The sequence below is a fragment of the Diachasmimorpha longicaudata genome, chromosome 18 (genome assembly GCF_034640455.1).
Source record: "Diachasmimorpha longicaudata isolate KC_UGA_2023 chromosome 18, iyDiaLong2, whole genome shotgun sequence".
Classification (NCBI taxonomy): domain Eukaryota; kingdom Metazoa; phylum Arthropoda; class Insecta; order Hymenoptera; family Braconidae; genus Diachasmimorpha; species Diachasmimorpha longicaudata.
The window spans coordinates 3,134,699-3,153,915 of NC_087242.1; the positions used below are offsets into that span (position 1 = coordinate 3,134,699).

Consider the following 19,217-nt stretch of genomic DNA (forward strand, 5'->3'; position numbering starts at 1 on the left):
CGTGGTCGTGTTTACGTTTCTGGTTCCATCCTCCGACATTTTTCCCCGCTGTATTTTCTCCAGAAGAAGTTGCCTTAACCTCCCACAACCTAACCTACAAACTCTAAAATTGTCACCCCCCCGGACAGTACCTGAAGTATGTCGAACTCTTGTGTGGAAATAATAGAGGACATCGAGGATCTCATCTCCTCCCAGGACATCACTCCCAAGGAGCGTTACAGCAGCAGAAAGAACGTTACTATTCGTTCAAAAGTGAAACGTAAAAATGCAGTCAACAAGGACAACCTGGAGCCTGAGATTCTCTCCAGTGTCATTCCAGGGACTCAGACCATTTATGTGAAGACCTGGGGCTGCACTCACAACAGCTCTGACTCCGAGTACATGGCTGGACAGCTCGCTGCCTACGGGTATAACCTCACTAATGACAAGTCAGAGGCGGATCTGTGGCTGCTGAACTCATGCACTGTGAAAGCACCGGCTGAGGATCACTTCAGGAATGAGATCGAGGCTGGCAAGAAGATGGGGAAGCATGTGGTTGTTGCTGGGTAATTATAAATAAAGTTTATGCTTCGATACATTGAGAAGACAAATTTTATTCTCTTCAGAGAATTATTTATGTCTTCAGTGTCATATTTCTTCAGTTGAGTCATTACTAGGCAGTTCTCATTAGGTTTATGGTACGTTAATTACATTAATTAAACCTCGATTTTTCAGATGTGTCCCCCAGGGCGCCCCGAAGACGTCCTTTCTCTCGAACCTCAGTGTGATCGGAGTCCAGCAGATTGACCGAGTCGTTGAGGTAGTCGAGGAGACCCTGAAAGGCAACACAGTTCGTTTTCTCTCCCAGAAGAAGATCTCAGGGAAAAAAATCGGTGGAGCTCCCCTGTCACTCCCCAAAGTGCGCAGGAATCCCCTAGTCGAGATAATCGCTATCAACACGGGTTGTCTGAACCAGTGCACCTACTGCAAGACGAAGCACGCACGGGGTGAGCTGGGAAGTTATCCCCCAGAGGAGATAATCCAGCGAGCTGTTCAGGCCTTCGAGGAGGGTGTCGTCGAGCTCTGGCTGACGTCAGAGGATACAGGGGCCTACGGTCGAGATATCGGGACGAGCCTCCCCGAGTTGCTCTGGAGAATTGTAGAAGTTATACCCGAGGGTTGTATGATGCGTGTGGGTATGACCAATCCCCCCTACATCCTGGAGCATCTGGATGAGATCAGCAGGATCCTGAATCACCCCAGGGTCTACAAATTTCTTCATGTACCAGTGCAATCTGGAAGTGATCAGGTCCTCAGTGACATGAAGAGGGAGTACTCGAGGTCAGACTTTGAGAGAGTCGTTGATGTCCTCCAGGAGAAGGTCCCCGGGGTTACAATCGCCACTGATATTATCTGTGGCTTTCCAACGGAGACTGAGGAGGACTTCGAGGAGACGATGAGCCTCTGTAGGAAATACAAATTCCCCAGTTTGTTCATTAATCAGTTCTTCCCAAGGCCTGGAACACCAGCTGCTAAAATGGAGAAGATACCCACACAGCTGGTGAAGACGAGGACGAAGAGGCTTTCTGAGTTCTTCCAGTCGTATGGACCTTATGGGGAGAGGGTGGGACAGGTGCAGAGGGTTCTTGTCACTGAGAGCTCGCATGATGGCAGATTCTTCGTGGGACACAACGAGTTTTATGAACAGGTGCTGGTGGAGATGAGGGAGGGAGTCATGGGGAGGATGGTGACGGTGAGGATTGTCGAGGCTATGAAGTTCGCTGTCAGGGGGGAACTTGTGGGGGAGGGGGAGGCTGTGGGGAGGAAGGAGGGTGAGAGTAGGTGGCTGGCTGCCAGGGAGATGATGCCTGAGATATGGAGGATTCTGCCAATTTTTGTGGTCATTGCGGCGGTTTTTGGGAGGATGATCTGGAGGTTTTTGATGGTGTGAGAGACCTTGTAGTTGAGGGTATAATAAATAATGTTTTTACAGTGATGGATTGTTTTTTATTGTTGAATTCCTGGATCAATCAGGTGGGAGGGTGTGGGGGAAGAAATGATTGAAAAAAGTTGAATCGTGTAAAAAATGTTTGTATATTATTAACAAATCTTGTTGTATGAAAAATTGATTCTCAACATAAATAATCAACATCTACATTATTATATACAGATCGCCGGTTGTCCTCCTTGGAATGCATCGAAAGAACCGATGGATCGGGAAATTTCAATGTCACTTGAATAATCCAATAAATAAATAGGGAATATTTGCCATCGGTTTTTTCGATCATCACAATCACATTTTTATCCTCTCGAAAGTTGCACCAGTTGAAGTATTTCTCGTCGTCAATTTCGTTAGATCTCAATCAATAATATTTTCCCACGAATATTCAAAAATTGACAACAATTTGTAAAAATTATTGTAATACTACCGTGTCATTGAATTTTTCGTTTTTCTTCTGACATTAATTTTCTTTTGACGCAATTTCTCAACTTAATAAAAATTATCCATCGATTATCGTCGATGTTTACGTAGCAGGAGATCACGAATTTCCTGCGACGCTCGATAAATTGAATACGAAAAAAAATCGCAAGGATCTGCGATTTTTTAAATTAATCAAATCACAAAAACTTTTTTTCTCATTTGGCAGTACTCGGTCCATTCTAGCCCAATCCTAGGACGTACTTGGGTAAATTGTACGCAAATCTTGGTATCGCCATGACCACAGACATCCTAATGATACAGAGAAAGAATAATTAATAAAAAAATCTTGAGGAACTCATTATCGTAATTTACTTACAAAGTGCTGTAGATACCTATCACCATTGTAGTTTCCACCACCGGTTAAGGCTGTACAAAAAAATTAATAGGATTTGCAAATCTGGGAGCTTCACATAAAAAATATTTTACAACAAATCGAGGAGAAATAGATTTGTAAATCCCATTGTCTCACGTTTCTGGAGTAAACTGAAGCGCCGATTATATACAGCGATTTCGCAAAAGCTCCCTCAATTCCAACCACATTTTATTCAGTAAATTCACCCGTTTTTTGTACAATTTTCCTCGATTCTTATCGAGCGTCGTAGAACAATTAGAGTCTTAGACGTCACGAAGTTGTTATTGTTAAAATACACACAGTTAACTATTAAAGCTGATAGGATGACTGAAGGTGCTACAAGTACTTTAGGTATTAGCTGATCATCAATTTTTTTTAGAAAAAAATTTCCTGAAACAATAATTAAACGAAATGAAAATAAAGACAGTTGGAAATGTCAGATAGATTTCCCTTTAAAAATACTTATTAGTAAGATAAATTTATGTTAAAAAAAACTCATCTATTGCATTCTCCACACCCAAAACCCTTTTCAAGGGCGAACAAGACAAGACAACATGAAAAATGATACCACCAAATTGAAAAAAAATTAACTGAGGAAACTGACGGGTTCAGCCCTCCAGATTATTTTTGTTTGTGAGTCAAAGAGTTCTGAGGGTCAAATACCCCTTCAGAACTCCTGGAGTCAAGGGTCACGCGGTCTTGAGGGCTGGAAGACCCTCGAGGATGTTGAAGATTGGGGATTGAAGGGTTACAAAGGTCAAACGACTTAAAAAATGCGTCGAATGCGCGATCTTTGACCCTCAGACCCTCAACGAAAAGCCACAAAGGTTTTTTTAATTCCCTTAGGTCGACGTTCTTCTTCATATTTCATTTTGTCTCCCTCCCCGAAGGTCCATCATCCACTTAATTAGAGCGGTTGCAAAATTATCTCTAAATAGCACTTGCCTTCAATCATTGGCCCTTATCACAATCGTTGGTGCCTTCAGTCTCAGTGAATTAAATAATGCAAAATATATTAGACTAAATTAGCTGAAAAGTGAAATGAAGGAGAGGTGACAGCAAAACTGGGGAAGTATTTTAGTGAATTTCCTTCGGCTTCTCCCCGAAAGTCTTTGGATTAATTAATTATGAAATTAGGGAATATTTTAGTATCTCATGCTCTACGAATTATCTACTGGTCTCTGGATGATATGCGATGTTATTCGTGCCAGTATCCCCGTTATAATATCGTTCCATCCACCAATCATGTACGTACGATAATGCTAGACCATTGTAGATCCATTCTCTCCACCCAGTTCGTGTCTCGCCGTCAATTCGGGACTCCAGGCTTTGGCAGAGGGCTTTCCTGTCGTGACTGCGACCACTTCGAAGATCACAGAGCAATCGCTTGCGACACTCGTCATTGCAAGGCGGTCGTACCGGAGAATTTTTGTAATAATGTCTGTAATAAAATTTGCAAAGACATAAAAAATAAAACTTCCTGCCATTGTTAAGCATAAGTCGTTACAAAATATTCCCAAACAATTTTTTCGCAGCGAATTACCAGAAAAATTGATGAATAATTTATATTCGTAATTTCTGTCAAATTTAACTATGTAATTAGTCAAATTAATATGATTATATTATTTAGTATGTGAGAGAATGAACGAATTGAGAAATAAAGATAAGACATGAGATCCTCCAATTTTCAATAAATTTATTTATTAAACTAACTCACTTGTAATAAAGATCAAAATTGGAGGCTTCGTGAGTCATCTTATCAATGAGGGAGTCCCAATCCCTCGGCAGAAGTGAGGACATCTGATACGCCTGTCGTGCACTGTATAATTTATACCAAATTGGAAAATTGTAGAGATTAGCTTCTTTGAGATTCATAACCCAGGATTCATGATCAACGACCATTCTCGTGGTGGCCTTGTCATCCCCATCGACGTAATATATTCTGTATCCTGGATTGAGATCGTAGTAGGGCGACACCGAGGGCCCGATGTAGGCTATGCTGACAGCCCGACCGAGGTCCGAGGTATCGTAGAACAATTCAAATTCGTCGTAGTGGGTGTGACCGAAGAATTGCGCTGTTATTGTTGACTCATACCTGGAGGGAGTGTTATTTATTAAAAAATATTTCTGCATTATTTCTATTCAACATAAGAATTTTTTATGTTACATAAGAATTTTTTAATGTATTTATCCTACAAATTTATGTGCTCATTAATTAATTATTTGATTTCAATATATGACAATCACCAAATTAATTATTTCACTCCCGAGGTCGACGATATGACTCCAAAAATGTCATTTTCTCGTTCATTAAAACATTTCTAATTAAACTCACCTGTTGATGATGCTGTAATAATTCCTAGACCAGACCTTGAGACAATCCGAGTGTCCCGGTGGTATGTGCCCTATGATATGAACCTTTTCCCCGTTCATCTCCGCCCCCTGGAGTTCGTAAACGAGCCACTGAAGTTCATTAACTGGATCAGTGCTGTTAATCAACAGCCACCAATTCTTATTATTGCAGTAATTGGTATTGACCGAGAGGATCCTGAATCCGGGTCTCACCAGGACTGAGTAGAAGGCACCGCGTCGGACAGTGTGAGAGACACCAGCGGGTAGCCATCGTCTCCACTGCTTGTCCAGTTCATCGTACAGCCAGGATATGCTGTTCTCCTCTGGGACAAACGATGGGGGAAAGCTGTTCACTGGTGCTGACTCGTGATTTCCCAGGGCAGGGAATATTGGTACACCAGGGAATGTCTCGATCATCTGGGTCACGGTGTCCTTCAGGATCTTGAGATTCTCTTCACGAGTCTGGTTCCACACGTCGTGAGGGGGCAGGTCGCCCGTCCAGAGGATGTAGTCGATGTCCTGGGGGATGGGTTAATCGAGATTTAATTAATTATTCCAGGTCATTATTTTATAATAATATATTTATTTTTGTGGACACCTACAGGGTGCGTGCTGTTGATGTGCTTGAGCATATGATCGACTGTCCTCTTTGGTGTGTCGCACTTCCTGTAGTCGCCCCATTTCCCGGCGCCGTTAGCAGCAGTGGTGGGAGGACCATTAGTCAGCCGACAGCACAGGGGTTCATTGCATACAGCGTTGGTACCCTCGTGATAATAGGGGTCGTAATGGGTATCTGATATGTGGAGGACTTTGAATGTCCGCGATCCCTCCTTCGGTGGAGCTGGGGGAATCACAGGAGGTTTTTTAACCGGTGGAAAAGCTATTTCCCACTCGTGTTGGGGGTTGTATTTGTCATCGCATGCATCACCGATGACGAAACTGCAGATCTGACTGGCATCCATGTTCACTTGCTTCAGGACGTAAATAACTTCCCCCTGAGGGCAACAAAATAACGAGTCGTTCAATTTTTTTCTGGAAAAATGGGTTCACGAACGAAGGGGTAAAAGGAGGTAAGTCAGGATTTAATTCTTTTGGATTCGGTGGGTATTTATGGGCCTGATCTGCTAGTAATTAATTTTGCTGGAAGACATGTGGATTGACGAATCCTCTAAAAAATACTTTGAATGGCCGCAGGAAAATTCTGATTGAGAATTTCGCAAACCGTTTCAGCAATAAATAAGTCCTCAGACCATTCGGAAAGTCGTAAAATCGTGTCGAGGAAGGCTAATAGTCATATTCCCTCTGTCATCGGAGGAGGAATATACAGTGCAACCCCACGTGATTGGTGAAATCAAGTTGGCTACAATTTACAAGTAGAAAGTCTCATTGCACTCATTTTTACGGCGTCTCGTTAGCCTCTTCTTCCCATTTATTCCAATTGATTTTTTCACGTAATGATTTTTTTAGAATTATTCCTGGATCAATCGGACACGAGTGAGTCTCCCCGAGACGGGGAAAGTCCTGGGCATTTCCCCGTGACCCTGAATTATGGTCAGTACTTTGCATGTCCCCTCGGAGTTTGTAAATCACCCCACGACCCCGGGGAACGTTCGATTATTTCTATTAAAATTTGAGGAACGAAAAACTGAACAATTTTTTTCATTTGTAGTCCAGAATCGAGGGAGTCTGAGGTCCGATGATCCTCAATGCTCGAGGCTGAGGGTCCAGTCTTATCCATGATATTAAGTATTTTTTTGTTTTTAACTCACCCCGAAGAGCAGAGTCACCCCCTGGCACACCCTGGGACTCTGAATATTGAGGGAAACGCAGAACTGGTAGATGCTGCTCATGATTTCTTTATCTGTTTTTCCAGATTTAATGTAGTGCTGGAGGAGTCCAGCTCCGGCTATGCAAGCTGAGCAGGACACCTTGGACATCACCGAGGTCTCCACTTCGAACATAACTTGTCGCAGGTCCAGGAGTTTCAGGGCCTTGTCGAACAGGGAGAGCTGCTGAGCATTTTCCATACCCCAGAGCATCCTCGAATAATTCGTCTGATAGATAAGGCCCAAAAAAATCATAAACATGTATTTCAATTTTTGGGAAATTTATTGAACTGGAGCGCTGGAGATCAGCTCGTCAAGTGCCACAATTTTTTGAAATTGACAGTTGGGGGAGGTTCGATAAAAACTACCGAATAATAATTAATTTCTCGGGAATGTCGGATTACCCAATGCTACGATAATAATTGCAGTTCAATGAGTTAATTAATTCATTAATTATTACCCGGCGCATGTCCTCCAGGCTGATTCCGTCGACGATGGTCTCTGGAGTCGGTGGAAGATTTCTGACTTCCCCGTTGTCTGGTACCACAGTCACAAATTTATCCTCGATCCTGCCCTTTGCCTTCAGCCATTTGTCCGCTAATTCAGTCCAATTCGTTTTTCTTACTTCAGCTTCTCGCTTGGCTCGATCATTATCGTCCCTTAAAACGGCTCCTGTGTCACACATGTATGAAACAATAGGGGCCTTACACTAGGGCCCAGTTACCGGGCATTTTTAAAGCTACAGAATGCTTCCAGGAACTCATATTGAAAGTAGTTCAGTTCGTCACGGTTAATTAATTTTTTTCTGTAATTTTGGAATGAATTTTAATCCAGGACTTACCTAAAGTGTTGTGTGAAATTATGGCTAGACAGAGGAGGAAGAGACCCGTTCTCAGACTCCATCTTTGATTTATCATAATATTCTTTGGACGCTACAGTAATTTTCTGGAATAAAAAAGAAAAAGACAAATTTTATTGATTTTTAGTCGCTGCCAATAACCAAAAGTGGGACTTTTAATGATCTGGGATTTTACGAAAAATTGTTTACATGTCAGATCCGGACTTTCCTGTGTAGCAACATTATTTATTATAATGTCATGATTTAATTTGTTAACATAAACAAGTGCACTATGCGATGACGAAAGCAATTGTCCAGTCGTTTCCCTTCTAAATCGACTTCAATGTCGGTCTCACGAGAGTTGCCCAGTATTATTTATAAAATATTATTTTTTACATCTGCGGTGTGATTAACAAATTGCTCACATGGCCTTCAGCACCCGCGAGCACTGACCACTGGGCAAAACTTCAGAATCCGTTAGCCATTGGGCAATTTGACATTTTGGGCGGTACATCGACCTCGAAAAATCCCGTTACTCGTTTATCTATTCCCAAACACTTGATTTCCGATTCTCCGTCAAGTGAAGACGTCTCGCATCTAATTAATGCCAATGCCCCAGTTATTGTCACTGACCTGATTGCTGTCACCCTCGAGGGCTTCAAATGATGTTTAGAGAACGTCAGGGATCGAGTAGTAATGAATATTTCACTTTTACCCCAACGTTGTCGACACTTTTTTTAAAATAAAAAATGTTTAAATAATATTTAACTGCACTTCAAACGTGAAAAAAAATATTTCCATTAGTGGAAAAAATTCTGAAATTTTCCTTGAACAAGAAATAAAATCTGGAAATTGTAGAGCTGTTGTAACATTTAACGCGTGAGAAAAAATATATCGAAGAATTATTCAACTGCGTCATGAAATATGTCGCGCAGAAATGTAGAAAAATTACCTTAATTGAGAGTAATTGGGACGTTTGGTGCAGTCAATGTAATTTACCCAGAGAATCTATTGTCAGTGTCAATCGTATTAGAGGAAACCATTACCATCTAGGAGCATCATCAAGGGTTGGAATTAAATATGATCTGGTCTGCTCATGTGGAGCAGAATTTCATGATTTAGATCAGATCCTGTGATACTGCCCAAATTTCCAAATACAAAAATAAAAAAAATTGTTGCTCCCTGCACTCCTCTTTATACAGTAAACAAATTTGCAAATGGAATAGACTGCAAGTATATAGAAATAATTCGTCAATGTTTAAAGGAACGTAAGTTAAAAATTTTGTGTTGAGTCGACAGTCCAATAAAAATTGAAGAAAATAGAAAAAAAAATTACTGAATTTTGATAATCAATATTTATCTTTGTAAATAGATTGGATACAGATTTCAACAGTTTAAATAATAATAAAAAACTGGGACATTGTCCTGATCCTTCGCATATCTTTCGTTAAGTGGAACAAGTTCTATAAATATCCGCATTAAATCCAGCGAAAAAGCTTGAAAAATGTCGAGTCCTTTATTTACTGTTAATTACAGGAACACACGAAACCTGTTTGACTAACGTCTTATGTATATACTTATGTAGAAATTACAAGGCCCCCATAAGTCATGTGGAATCCCTCGCAGTTTCTAATTTCTGTTTTTATCAGAAGATTTGAAAAATACTGAGGGGAAAATTTGAATAATCATCGTAGCCCTAATAATCGAGGTTCAATGATCATCATTAATCTGTCTCGATGGGGGAAATTCCTGGATTAATGTCCAATGGAAAGGCATTTTTCCAATGAAACTTCAATGGTAACTTTCTCGAAACGTGACAGGACTCGGTGGAAAGAATTTTTTTCCCCTCGTTTTTGAGTGAAAGAGAATAAATTCAACCGAGAAAAAAAAAATGAGGAGTGACGTGATTCAGGGAACTTCCGTTAGTTCTTTTCGAAGAAAACATCATGGAAAGTTGAGCGAACCTATCACCAGTGGGTCACCCGGTGATCTCGAATACATTTTCACCGAAAACGTAATTTCATGTTTGATTGAGTCATTCCAACTCTTACATTTTTTTTTATTTCGTTTTCATTTGGCCGCAACGGGGGGGGGGGGGGGGGGAGGGGATATGTGGGTCATGTGGAGTGTTGATGGAGAATTATTATGATTTTTCTGGGTCATTTGGAGTCAGCTAATTGTTCCACGGGAAATACAAACGCAAAAAATATGATTTTTGAATGAAAAAATTATTTTTGAGCTCTTGATGAAGAGACATTTTCCTTTCGTTGGAAAAATGATTAAATTTGAGTTTTTGGGAGATTGCAAATTTTTTTTATGGAATTTTTTCAATGTTTTTATGACAAATCGATTTTCTTTCAATTTTTTTTTGAAAAAAAAAATGCGAAATTACTGCGAAAATTAGTCTTTAAATTTAATCGCACGTGTCAGCCTGAATTGACGGGACCAATTCTTTTGAATGAATATTAAAAACAAAAATTAATTATTCAGTTAAAAATAAATAACTAAATTGCAATTAGTCGGCAGCAAACTGGGTCAAATGAGAATAATCATAACCGTTTTTTTCTCTCCTGTCTCCTTACGATTCTGTTATGTCCCCTGCAATTATTTTCCTGATGCTCCGAAAGAGACAGAGATATGACTAAGTTGAATAACACTGAGCGTGTTGGACCGTTATTTGACCCACCGAGCCAAACCGACCGAAGACACTTGTTTTTTTTTTCTCGTGCTGTATGGGATCACCGACGTGGCAAAAATCGTCGATTATTGTCTTCACGCTGAATAGGTCAGGATTGATTCCCGCTCGGAAGTTGATTGAAAAGATGAGGCGGTAAAAGTCCGCCTCAACAAACCAAAATTTCTGTTCTCTCTTTTCTATTTTTGAGGCATTAGAATTTTGGCAAAATAAATTTGGTGGCATTGCGTTTACTGATTATGGTGCTGTAGTATTACAGCACAATTCATTATGAAAAGTCATTATGGGGAGAGCTTATTAGGGCATTTTTTATTTAGGCCCATTTCATTATTTTTAGGCGCAATTCAATAATTTTTTTTTTATTTCAGGGATAATTTATTAGGGGATGATTTATTATGTAGATTTTGTGGGTGGGTTGAGGACACTGATATTGTTTATTTATGCTGCATTTTGCAGAATATTAATCCGTTAAAAGGTTGCGATTATTTTTATTGGGACCGTCGAGTTCAGATCGTAATTAGAAAAAAAAATGAGAAAAAAAAATTCACCAGGTACCAGGGTGGTAGTGACTCCTTCTGCAATGGAGATGGGTTAACATCTAACCAACCAGGATCCCAGGTAAAAATTCAACCGATGAAAATTCCGAACTAACAATCAAGTGCGAGCCGATGCTGGAGAACAGACGTCATGTCGATATTTTCATATGAACTAATTTCCCAAGTATGCATTCGCGTAAACAAAGAACATTGACATTGGTATTGACAAGACCGAGTCATATTTTCTCGATTATGGTCTTGTTATTTGTCACGCATTTACCCCTCCCCTCCCCTTCTTTGCTTTAGTGACAAATTGACGTTGCGTTTATCCACTTTGAGCTGAACCCAATGAGCGATTTGATGTGTTTGGAGCAAATAATTGAAGGATTGACGTTTCTGATTTAGGTAATATGACGGAGAGAATTGTCCGAGTCATAGAACTTCCGGAATTATGAACCGGAGAGGGAAATACGACCGAAAATCCTCTTTTCGTTCGGAGAGAAAAATTCGATAAAAATTACCGCACCGTTTGGTCTGGTCCCCTCTCGGTCTTTCGTGAAAAATTATGGTCGCAGATCTTCGGAAGATCGTCCCGGTGGACTCGAAGGATTCTGTGGAAGATCAGAAGATCTTCTGATGATTTTTCTGGAGAATTCTGGAACATCTTTGAGGGGAAATAATTTTTCTGCGCGAGTGGAGGTGAAATTGACGGAATGAGGAGACGAGTCTCTTCATTATTTGAAGGCCTCGATGACAATCAGAGGCTGAAGAGCAGCGGAAATATCACAGTAATTTGTAAATAAAATAGTTGAACGTTTAGCGTGGAAAATACAATTACAATGGTCACCGGTGAGGCCCATTATGTGACCAACGTAATAACGGTTATCATTGGAAGTGTCTGAATCCGTCATTGAATGCCGTTCCAAGCGGTGAGTACAGTTTTTTTATTGTTATTAGTACTGAGTGCAGGTACTGGAGCAATAATAGAAATGATATAATAAATTGTAGTGGGCAGAGGGAAAAAAATGCAATAAAAATTAGTCATATAGTCTGATAATCCTGGAGCGAAGTCTCAGCTACACGAAAATAGCCAAATGAACTTGAAATTTATGGATTTATTACAAATAAATTACGGTCGGTTTTCGGGGAAATTCGGTGACTTTCGTGTCATTTTTCTCTAACGTAATAGAAAAATTCGAATTCTCTTGGGATTTTTTTTTTTTTAATGACAAATAGCGCCTTCGGAAATTATTCGAAAGAATTTCTGGAGAATTCGCGAAGGTCTTGGACAGAAATATTTTTCTACGGGATCCGGGTGCGGATATGACCAGTCACCAGGGGGATGTCATCTCAGTCGTGATTATTTATTGATGATCTTCACACGAGGATTTTTCCCTCGATTTTTCCTGTGTCAGGAAGGGAATAATAATTATGATGGACCGAGTTATTAGAATTTATTCGAACTTGGGAGGTTTGCACTCAATAGTTATTACATCACTCACGATTTTTTCGAAGAAAGTAAAGTTGAAAAAAGATTTTTTATCTTCATTCACAAGCGCATGTCGACTGGACTCAACAACTGGTGTCAGTGAAAGCGAAATTTTTCATCATTAGTATGCAAACGCCTGTATCAATAATTGATTAGTTTTCCCCTGTTGTTATCAGAAATCGCGTGTCTTTCATCGCTCCATTTTTCTTCAGCACTTGGAGGTAAAACATCTCCCAGAGCAATTCATGGTGCGCCAATAATTGACAGAATAATAAAAACCTCGTTAATAAAATTAAAAAGTTCCTTAACGAATCGTTCTGCTCGCGAAAATTGTGGAAAAATCCGTTGCCCAATATCTCCGAGGCTAATAGAGACAGGGAAAAATGTCATAAGACTTTTTTGTAGGAAATTTCCCAGTCTACAAGAAAGGTTCTTACAAAAATTTCGATATTTCCCTTCAATTCCGAGATATTCCCCGAAAACTGGCGCAGTGACGGCAGTAGAATCAGTTGATGAAATTCCCGAGTGTCGGAAAATCCTTTCCGGAATTTTCCCGGACATTTCCCAGCGAAATCAATCCACGCGATTCGTGGCATTCATTCAATCGTAACCAACTGGTTACCCAGGTATTTATGTGGGTGGTTTTTTTAACGAGCTGCCCCCAACCTTGCGACGAGATATAACAACCGGTGCAGCCATCGGCGATCGGTGCAGCTTTCACTCAAGACGATATCCAGCAGCTTCCACCTCTAGAGAATTTTACTGGAACGTCGTCGAGAGTTTTCGAGAAGTCAATTGAATTTTTTGAAAGACTTTCAAAAAAACATTTGAACCTCCTCTGATGCCCTGAATTTTACCCTCGAAAATAATTTCAAAATTCTCCTTCGAACAGATCTGCGAATAAAAATTATTCCCTGAAGATCTACCAAGGAATCGTTTCCAGGATCTGAAGGAAGATCTTCAGAAGATCTGTCGACGATCCTCCTGAAGATATCTGGAGGATATTATCCCGAGGATGAGGAATAAATTACCGCTATCGGCCGTTCCATTCAATAAAAAAACTTCTGCTTTAAATTCAAGGGAACGCGATCATTGACCCCACCACGCGATACAGGTTTTCGAGATCTCGATCGACATCTTCACTCCTCCACAAAAATTCCGAAAGCCCGCGAATGAAAGAATCTTCATAAATTATTTTATGAATTCACATTTAAAAATTTTTGTACCACAAACTCGAGATAAATTCTGGTGCTCTCTCGTGTGAATTTTTTTCTCGCTTTTTTCTATCGAATTTCATATCGATCGTCGATTACGTTTCGAGACATAATTTTCCCGGGTGATGCACCAGTGATATTTGTTGTATTTTTTGTTGTACACTATAATTAATAGTGAAATCGAATTTTAATTAAATTTCCCCGAATTTTCATGAATTATTTCCCCCGCGATTTTTAGTCATTCACCGCGCGATAATCGATGCCATTGACTCTGATAAATAAATAATAATCGATCGAGATTGTTTGTACTTTCACGGGGCAGTTTATCCATGTGGACCATTAACAGTTGGGGATAGGCATGGACAAGAAATAAATTGGCTTCCTATGTGTCCTGGTCAACACGTCGACTTTCTCTACGGGCACACGAGGAAGCCCGTGGAGCCGATGGTTCCGGTACGGAGAACAAAGACGCGCGATGACCACCAGACATGTGTCAAATATGATCTTGATAAATGACAATGGACGTGGAGAATTTATTTTATCTTCGAACGACTTCATAACAACGCGGAATTTCTCAAAAAAAAACCCTCCTAATTACATTTCATATAATTGTGGTAATTAATTTTGTCGTTTTTGTTGCGTAATTTTATGACTAATTAATCTTCAATCATTTGATTCATCGAGAATCGATTGCTGTTCGATAAATCGTCGGTTAAAATTCAGGAAAAAAATTATAGTTTGACGTTTCGAACTTCAATTAAATTTTTCAACAGAGTTGACAAGACGAAGACGAAAAAATTAATAAACAATGTGTTTTTTGTCTGCAATTATGAGTTTATAACAACAAAAATAAATTACAAAACATTTTTTTCAAACAAAATATTAAACAAAAATATTTCTATGATTTAAATTCATTAATTCAGTTATTTTATTTGGAAATCGAAATTTGGGGGTGCGAACCCCTTAACGGGGGCTGTATTTACATAGTTATAGTGACACTGGGGATGGAGGGGGGCTTTAAACATAATTAACATCTCATTAATTATCAAAGAATAAAAAATACTAAAAACTGATCAACTAAAACCCGGAAAAGTCCCCAAAACTGAGCGACCGCTCGCGCAATTAAAATTTTCCAACGAAGCCACCACCAATTTGTTTAATTAACTATTTTAAACAATAATCATTAGGTAAATGTGAGTGGGAGTGGGGGTATAATATCCTCGCATTAAAATTTAATTGCCGTGGATGGAAAGGCCTGAGTGGATCGCGTGTCTCGTGCCCGATGGCCCGGTGTCTTCGGTTGGCCGACGCACCAGCTACCTAACCTACTTAAAATCTCGTACCTCGGCTCTCTCTCCCCGTGACGTCACAATTCCGTAGTTGTGATTCCCCGTTGCAACTGATACAGATACCTAATGACATAGCTGTCCTTTATCCCCGGCCTCGTTTGTCCCTTTCGATATTCCGAGGACGAGCGACGGATTTTAATCGACCGAAGGAATTTTTCCGATGGAATTTCTCACATTCCCTTCCTCCAAAAATTTGAATTCGTTTTATTTTGAATTTTTCGCCGCCTTCACTGATACAAATAACAACAAATACACCTGCATAATCTAGTGAGGGTAATTTTCGCTGTATTTTTCACTCTGGGGAGAATTGTTAATGATGAAGGGATCATCCAATTAATTTTAATTTTAATTAATTGGATGGTCCCTTCGATTGGATGATCCCTTCAATTAATAATTACTTGGATGATCAGCAATGCAGTGGTTTGAGTTTTTTGAGTTTTAATGTCTCGTCAGTTTCGTAACCGAAATTGATCCTGGGGGAACTGCCTCGACAGTTGAAGATAATAATCTTATGTCGTGCAACAAAGCGAAGTGACGCAAAAAATAGTAAAAAATAGAATAAAAGATTGACTCGATAATGACGGAGGGAACGAGGAAAGGGATGTAAACAGAAGGGTAATTAGTGCTTCCTGACAATTGTAATTATTTGAAGAACCTGCACGAAGGTGATCTTCAAGGTCGTTCAGAAATTCGCGATTTTGGTGTTTTAAATTTAACAGATTAATGAATTTTAGATTAATTTTGACCTAAAAGTCCGCAAAGTCAACTTTTAAAGCTCCAAAATATACAAAATAAATTAAGAGACTTTAAAAAAATAAAAATCGCAGTTATCTGGCCTAACTAACTAATCAATTAATTAATTAATTAGGCTACTGAGATGATTCTCTACAAAACCACTCGTCGCTTCAGTAATTTGCCAACTATTACGCAAAATAAATGATAAAATAAAGAAATAAATTGAACAAATAGTTTAATTAAATTTTCAACTTAATTATCAATTATTTCATTGAATAGTAGGTTGCGCACTTACAATACAATTCCTTTGTAATCACCTGCATAGAAAATATATCTCTCCGGTTGACAGTGGCACCTCCGCATGAACTTGAACTTTTTCACGTAAATTTATTCGTCGATTAAATGGATTGAAACACTTATGGGCTCGATGGGCAATTAATCATGAACACAGATTAACAATTCCTGATTTTTTGGGTAATATTATATATTTATTTCACTTGGAGGAGTGAGTACACCACCGCCCGGACGAGCTTGCCGCACTGAAGGCTCGAAGCGAACTGAACAAAACGAAACGCCCGCGCGACTTGTCGCGAGTTTTCTGGGATACGATGGGGCATTAGTCGTTAGACGGTTCCACTCACCCACACTAACCGAACCTCCCCTTCAATCGATTACCCATCGACGACTGAGGAATGTCAAAATCATCGGAGATGAATTTCATCCTCCGGGCGAGGTAACGCGGTGAATTGAATCTTCTAATTGCGGATGAAATAATTTTTTTTTGGTGTTGATGACACGTACATTTTAATTGCTGTTCACCAAATGTCATGTGGCAGTCGAATGAGTGAGTAATGAAGAAAAACTAATTGCAAGTTGAGTAAATAAATTGATTGACAAACGACATATTTCAAATTTGGCGCTGGGTAGTGTTACCCTCTGGAAGGTATTTCGGTATTTTCGTCAGAGGTGTCGTGAAGGCCCGATACCTGGAGGGTATTGATAAGTAGTTTTCTCCATGTCCGACATCTTCCACAAACCAATAATTTGAAAAATCAAAAGCAAAATTCAATGGATTAGGAATGATTCAGGGAATTGATGACAGGGAACCAAAATTTTTGGAGGACACCAAAACGCCCAAAATTAATTAATTTGAATTATTGAAAAATGTCCAGATGGGGGCCATAATTCCGAGAACTGCCACCGAAACGTCCAGCTGTCGGCGTTTTGGAGCACCTATACTACAAGAGTCAAACAAAAAACGTTGAAAAACTGTCCACTACTGCCAGATCCCAGATTTTCCGAAGACAAACCCGGTGTTCTCCCATCGAAGAACAATGATCTGCTGAAAATACTCATTATCACCTTCACCGGGTGCCCTCAGATGTCAACAAGACTCTTACGAGCCAGGAACAGCCAGTAGGTCACCTTGTGTATCAACAAATTAACCTAAAAGTGAACAAAACAGTGGTGATGAGTGGGGCACAGCCAACTCTGAATGAGATGGAAGTTGATGAGAATAATGCTGGTGTTGTTGATGCTCCGATGGAGGTTGCTGCATTCGTGGAGAAGCCCTCGACGTCAGCTGGCTCGGGGAGCCACACGTGCAGGGTCATGGCATCCTCAGGGACTGTCGGCTCTGTCTCCATCAGTCTTCATCCCCTCGTTATCATGAATATCAGCGAACACTGGACAAGACTGAGGGCTCAGGAGGGCAGTGATCAACTAGGTAATTGGGTTTGCAAATTATTCCATCATTCGTTCAGAAAAGATCCATTGACATTTGTTGATCGACATTTTTCTCTGGAAAAACCATTGTCTAGATGTTTTTTCTATATTCGGGATTAGTTTAGGTTCATTAACCTGTAATTAGTCGAAATCTCTGGTTGTATTTGTTGATATTCCATCTGTGACATTCCTTTCACAATTCTACAAACAGTTCCACAATTTTGAGGTTAGTTTTTCAAGGAGAGTCTTGTCTACTCATCCATTGACTGGGGTTAGTCACAATTAACTAGGAAAATCTGATTCGAGAGTTCACTTAATTATTGTAGATAATTGTAACAAATGCTGAAAAGTTCTTTTGAGGTTAGGAACATTTCTAAAACAATGATTGTCCATTTTTTCCTGGAAACAGTCGATACTGAAATATATTTCAAAATAAAATAAATCGAACAAGTGCAGTCAACTGTATCATTCGTTCCTCAGTCTATGGAGCCCTTATTGGAAAGCAAAAGGGTCGTAATATCGAGATCATGAACTCCTTCGAGCTCCTCTTCACGGTGATCGAGGGTGACGTTTTCATCGACAAGGACTACTACAACACGAAGGAGGAGCAGTTCAAGCAGGTGTTCAGTGAGATGGATTTTCTCGGGTGGTACACGACTGGTGATCAGGCAAATGAGAGAGACATCAGTGTCCACAAGCAGCTGTGTGTCATCAACGAGAGTCCAGTCCTCCTGAAGTTGGATCCCAGGCCTAGAAACACCGACGTAAGTCCCTCCAAGTGTAATTTATGCAGACAAATTCATGAATCATTGAAATTTCCTGCAGCAATTGTCAGTGTCCATGTACGAGTCTGTTATTGACCTTGTCAATGGTGAAGCGACGATGCTGTTCGTCCCATTGACGTACACCCTAGCCACAGAAGAGGCTGAGAGAATTGGAGTTGATCATGTCGCGAGAATGTGCACGAATGATCAGGGAGAGAGTTCATTAGGTAATAATTTGATAGAATATTTTATGGAGTCTATTTCCTGATAGCGATGGCTTAATTAATTGATAAAATGATGTTGACAGTTGTTGAACACCTCATGGCGCAGCACAGTGCCATTAAAATGCTTCATTCACGTGTCAAACTCATCCTGATGTACCTCCAGGCGGTTGAGTCAGGCGAACTGACGCCCAATCATGAGATTTTGAGAGCAGCAAGGTCACTGGCACATCATCTGCCTGTTTTGAACAGTGACAAGTTCAAAGCTGATTTTTACAACGTAAGTTACACACTCGTGGAATCCTGTTGAGGATGTGGTAAAACGAGGTGAGGTAAATGTGAGTTAATGGAGTAAATTAATCAAAACATTTATTTTAACAGCAATGCAATGACTTTGGTCTCATTACCTACCTCGGAATAATAACCAAAGGGTGCAACGATATGAATCAATTCGTTAACAAATTCAATTTTCTGTACGAGAGAGCTGGCATTGGTCCTGGACACACGAGACGCATTCGAAATTTGTTCTTTTAATTTGGAAATTTAGTATCGTATCAAAGGAAATTTATGAAGAATGGAAACACCTCTGTAATAACTGATAAGCTTAAGATAATTTGAATTAAAGTAATTTAGATAAAAAGAAGATGGATTGTTGTTAGT

At 39.9% G+C, this 19,217-nt stretch overlaps 3 protein-coding genes and 1 long non-coding RNA gene across 11 annotated transcripts; 3 read left to right on the plus strand and 1 right to left on the minus strand.

The window, feature by feature from the left end:
* The first annotated feature begins 18 nt into the window (after positions 1 to 18).
* Positions 19 to 1,975, plus strand: LOC135171030 (threonylcarbamoyladenosine tRNA methylthiotransferase). The gene is made up of 2 exons (XM_064137313.1): positions 19 to 545; positions 715 to 1,975. The coding sequence occupies exons 1-2, from the start codon at positions 139 to 141 to the stop codon at positions 1,928 to 1,930; spliced, it is 1,623 nt and encodes a 540-aa protein (XP_063993383.1). The 5' UTR covers positions 19 to 138; the 3' UTR covers positions 1,931 to 1,975.
* Positions 1,976 to 2,054: 79 nt separating this feature from the next.
* On the minus strand, positions 2,055 to 16,414 carry LOC135171029 (sphingomyelin phosphodiesterase-like). 8 transcript variants are annotated; one of them, XR_010300474.1, is made up of 10 exons: positions 16,143 to 16,413; positions 7,833 to 7,936; positions 7,452 to 7,663; positions 6,935 to 7,219; positions 5,768 to 6,160; positions 5,149 to 5,684; positions 4,531 to 4,908; positions 2,931 to 4,254; positions 2,778 to 2,827; positions 2,055 to 2,710 (listed from the first exon to the last, which is right to left on the minus strand). XR_010300474.1 is itself a non-coding variant. In XM_064137311.1 (10 exons), exons 2-9 carry the CDS (start codon positions 7,906 to 7,908, stop codon positions 2,797 to 2,799), a joined length of 2,097 nt encoding a protein of 698 aa, XP_063993381.1. In that variant the 5' UTR covers positions 7,909 to 7,936; positions 16,143 to 16,413; the 3' UTR covers positions 2,055 to 2,710; positions 2,778 to 2,796. The 8 variants fall into 8 exon arrangements, 5 of the variants coding, with proteins under 5 accessions (XP_063993381.1, XP_063993380.1, XP_063993382.1 ...); XM_064137311.1 differs by having other exon boundaries at positions 4,069 to 4,254; XR_010300473.1 differs by having other exon boundaries at positions 2,055 to 2,827.
* Positions 6,105 to 6,953, plus strand: LOC135171033 (uncharacterized). The gene is made up of 3 exons (XR_010300475.1): positions 6,105 to 6,235; positions 6,633 to 6,716; positions 6,835 to 6,953. It is a non-coding gene; the product is annotated as an uncharacterized LOC135171033 (long non-coding RNA).
* Positions 16,415 to 17,092: 678 nt separating the features above from the next.
* Positions 17,093 to 19,200, plus strand: LOC135171032 (COP9 signalosome complex subunit 6). Its single transcript, XM_064137316.1, has 5 exons — positions 17,093 to 17,573; positions 18,053 to 18,336; positions 18,398 to 18,563; positions 18,644 to 18,837; positions 18,939 to 19,200. The coding sequence occupies exons 1-5, from the start codon at positions 17,318 to 17,320 to the stop codon at positions 19,089 to 19,091; spliced, it is 1,053 nt and encodes a 350-aa protein (XP_063993386.1). The 5' UTR covers positions 17,093 to 17,317; the 3' UTR covers positions 19,092 to 19,200.
* Positions 19,201 to 19,217: the final 17 nt, after the last annotated feature.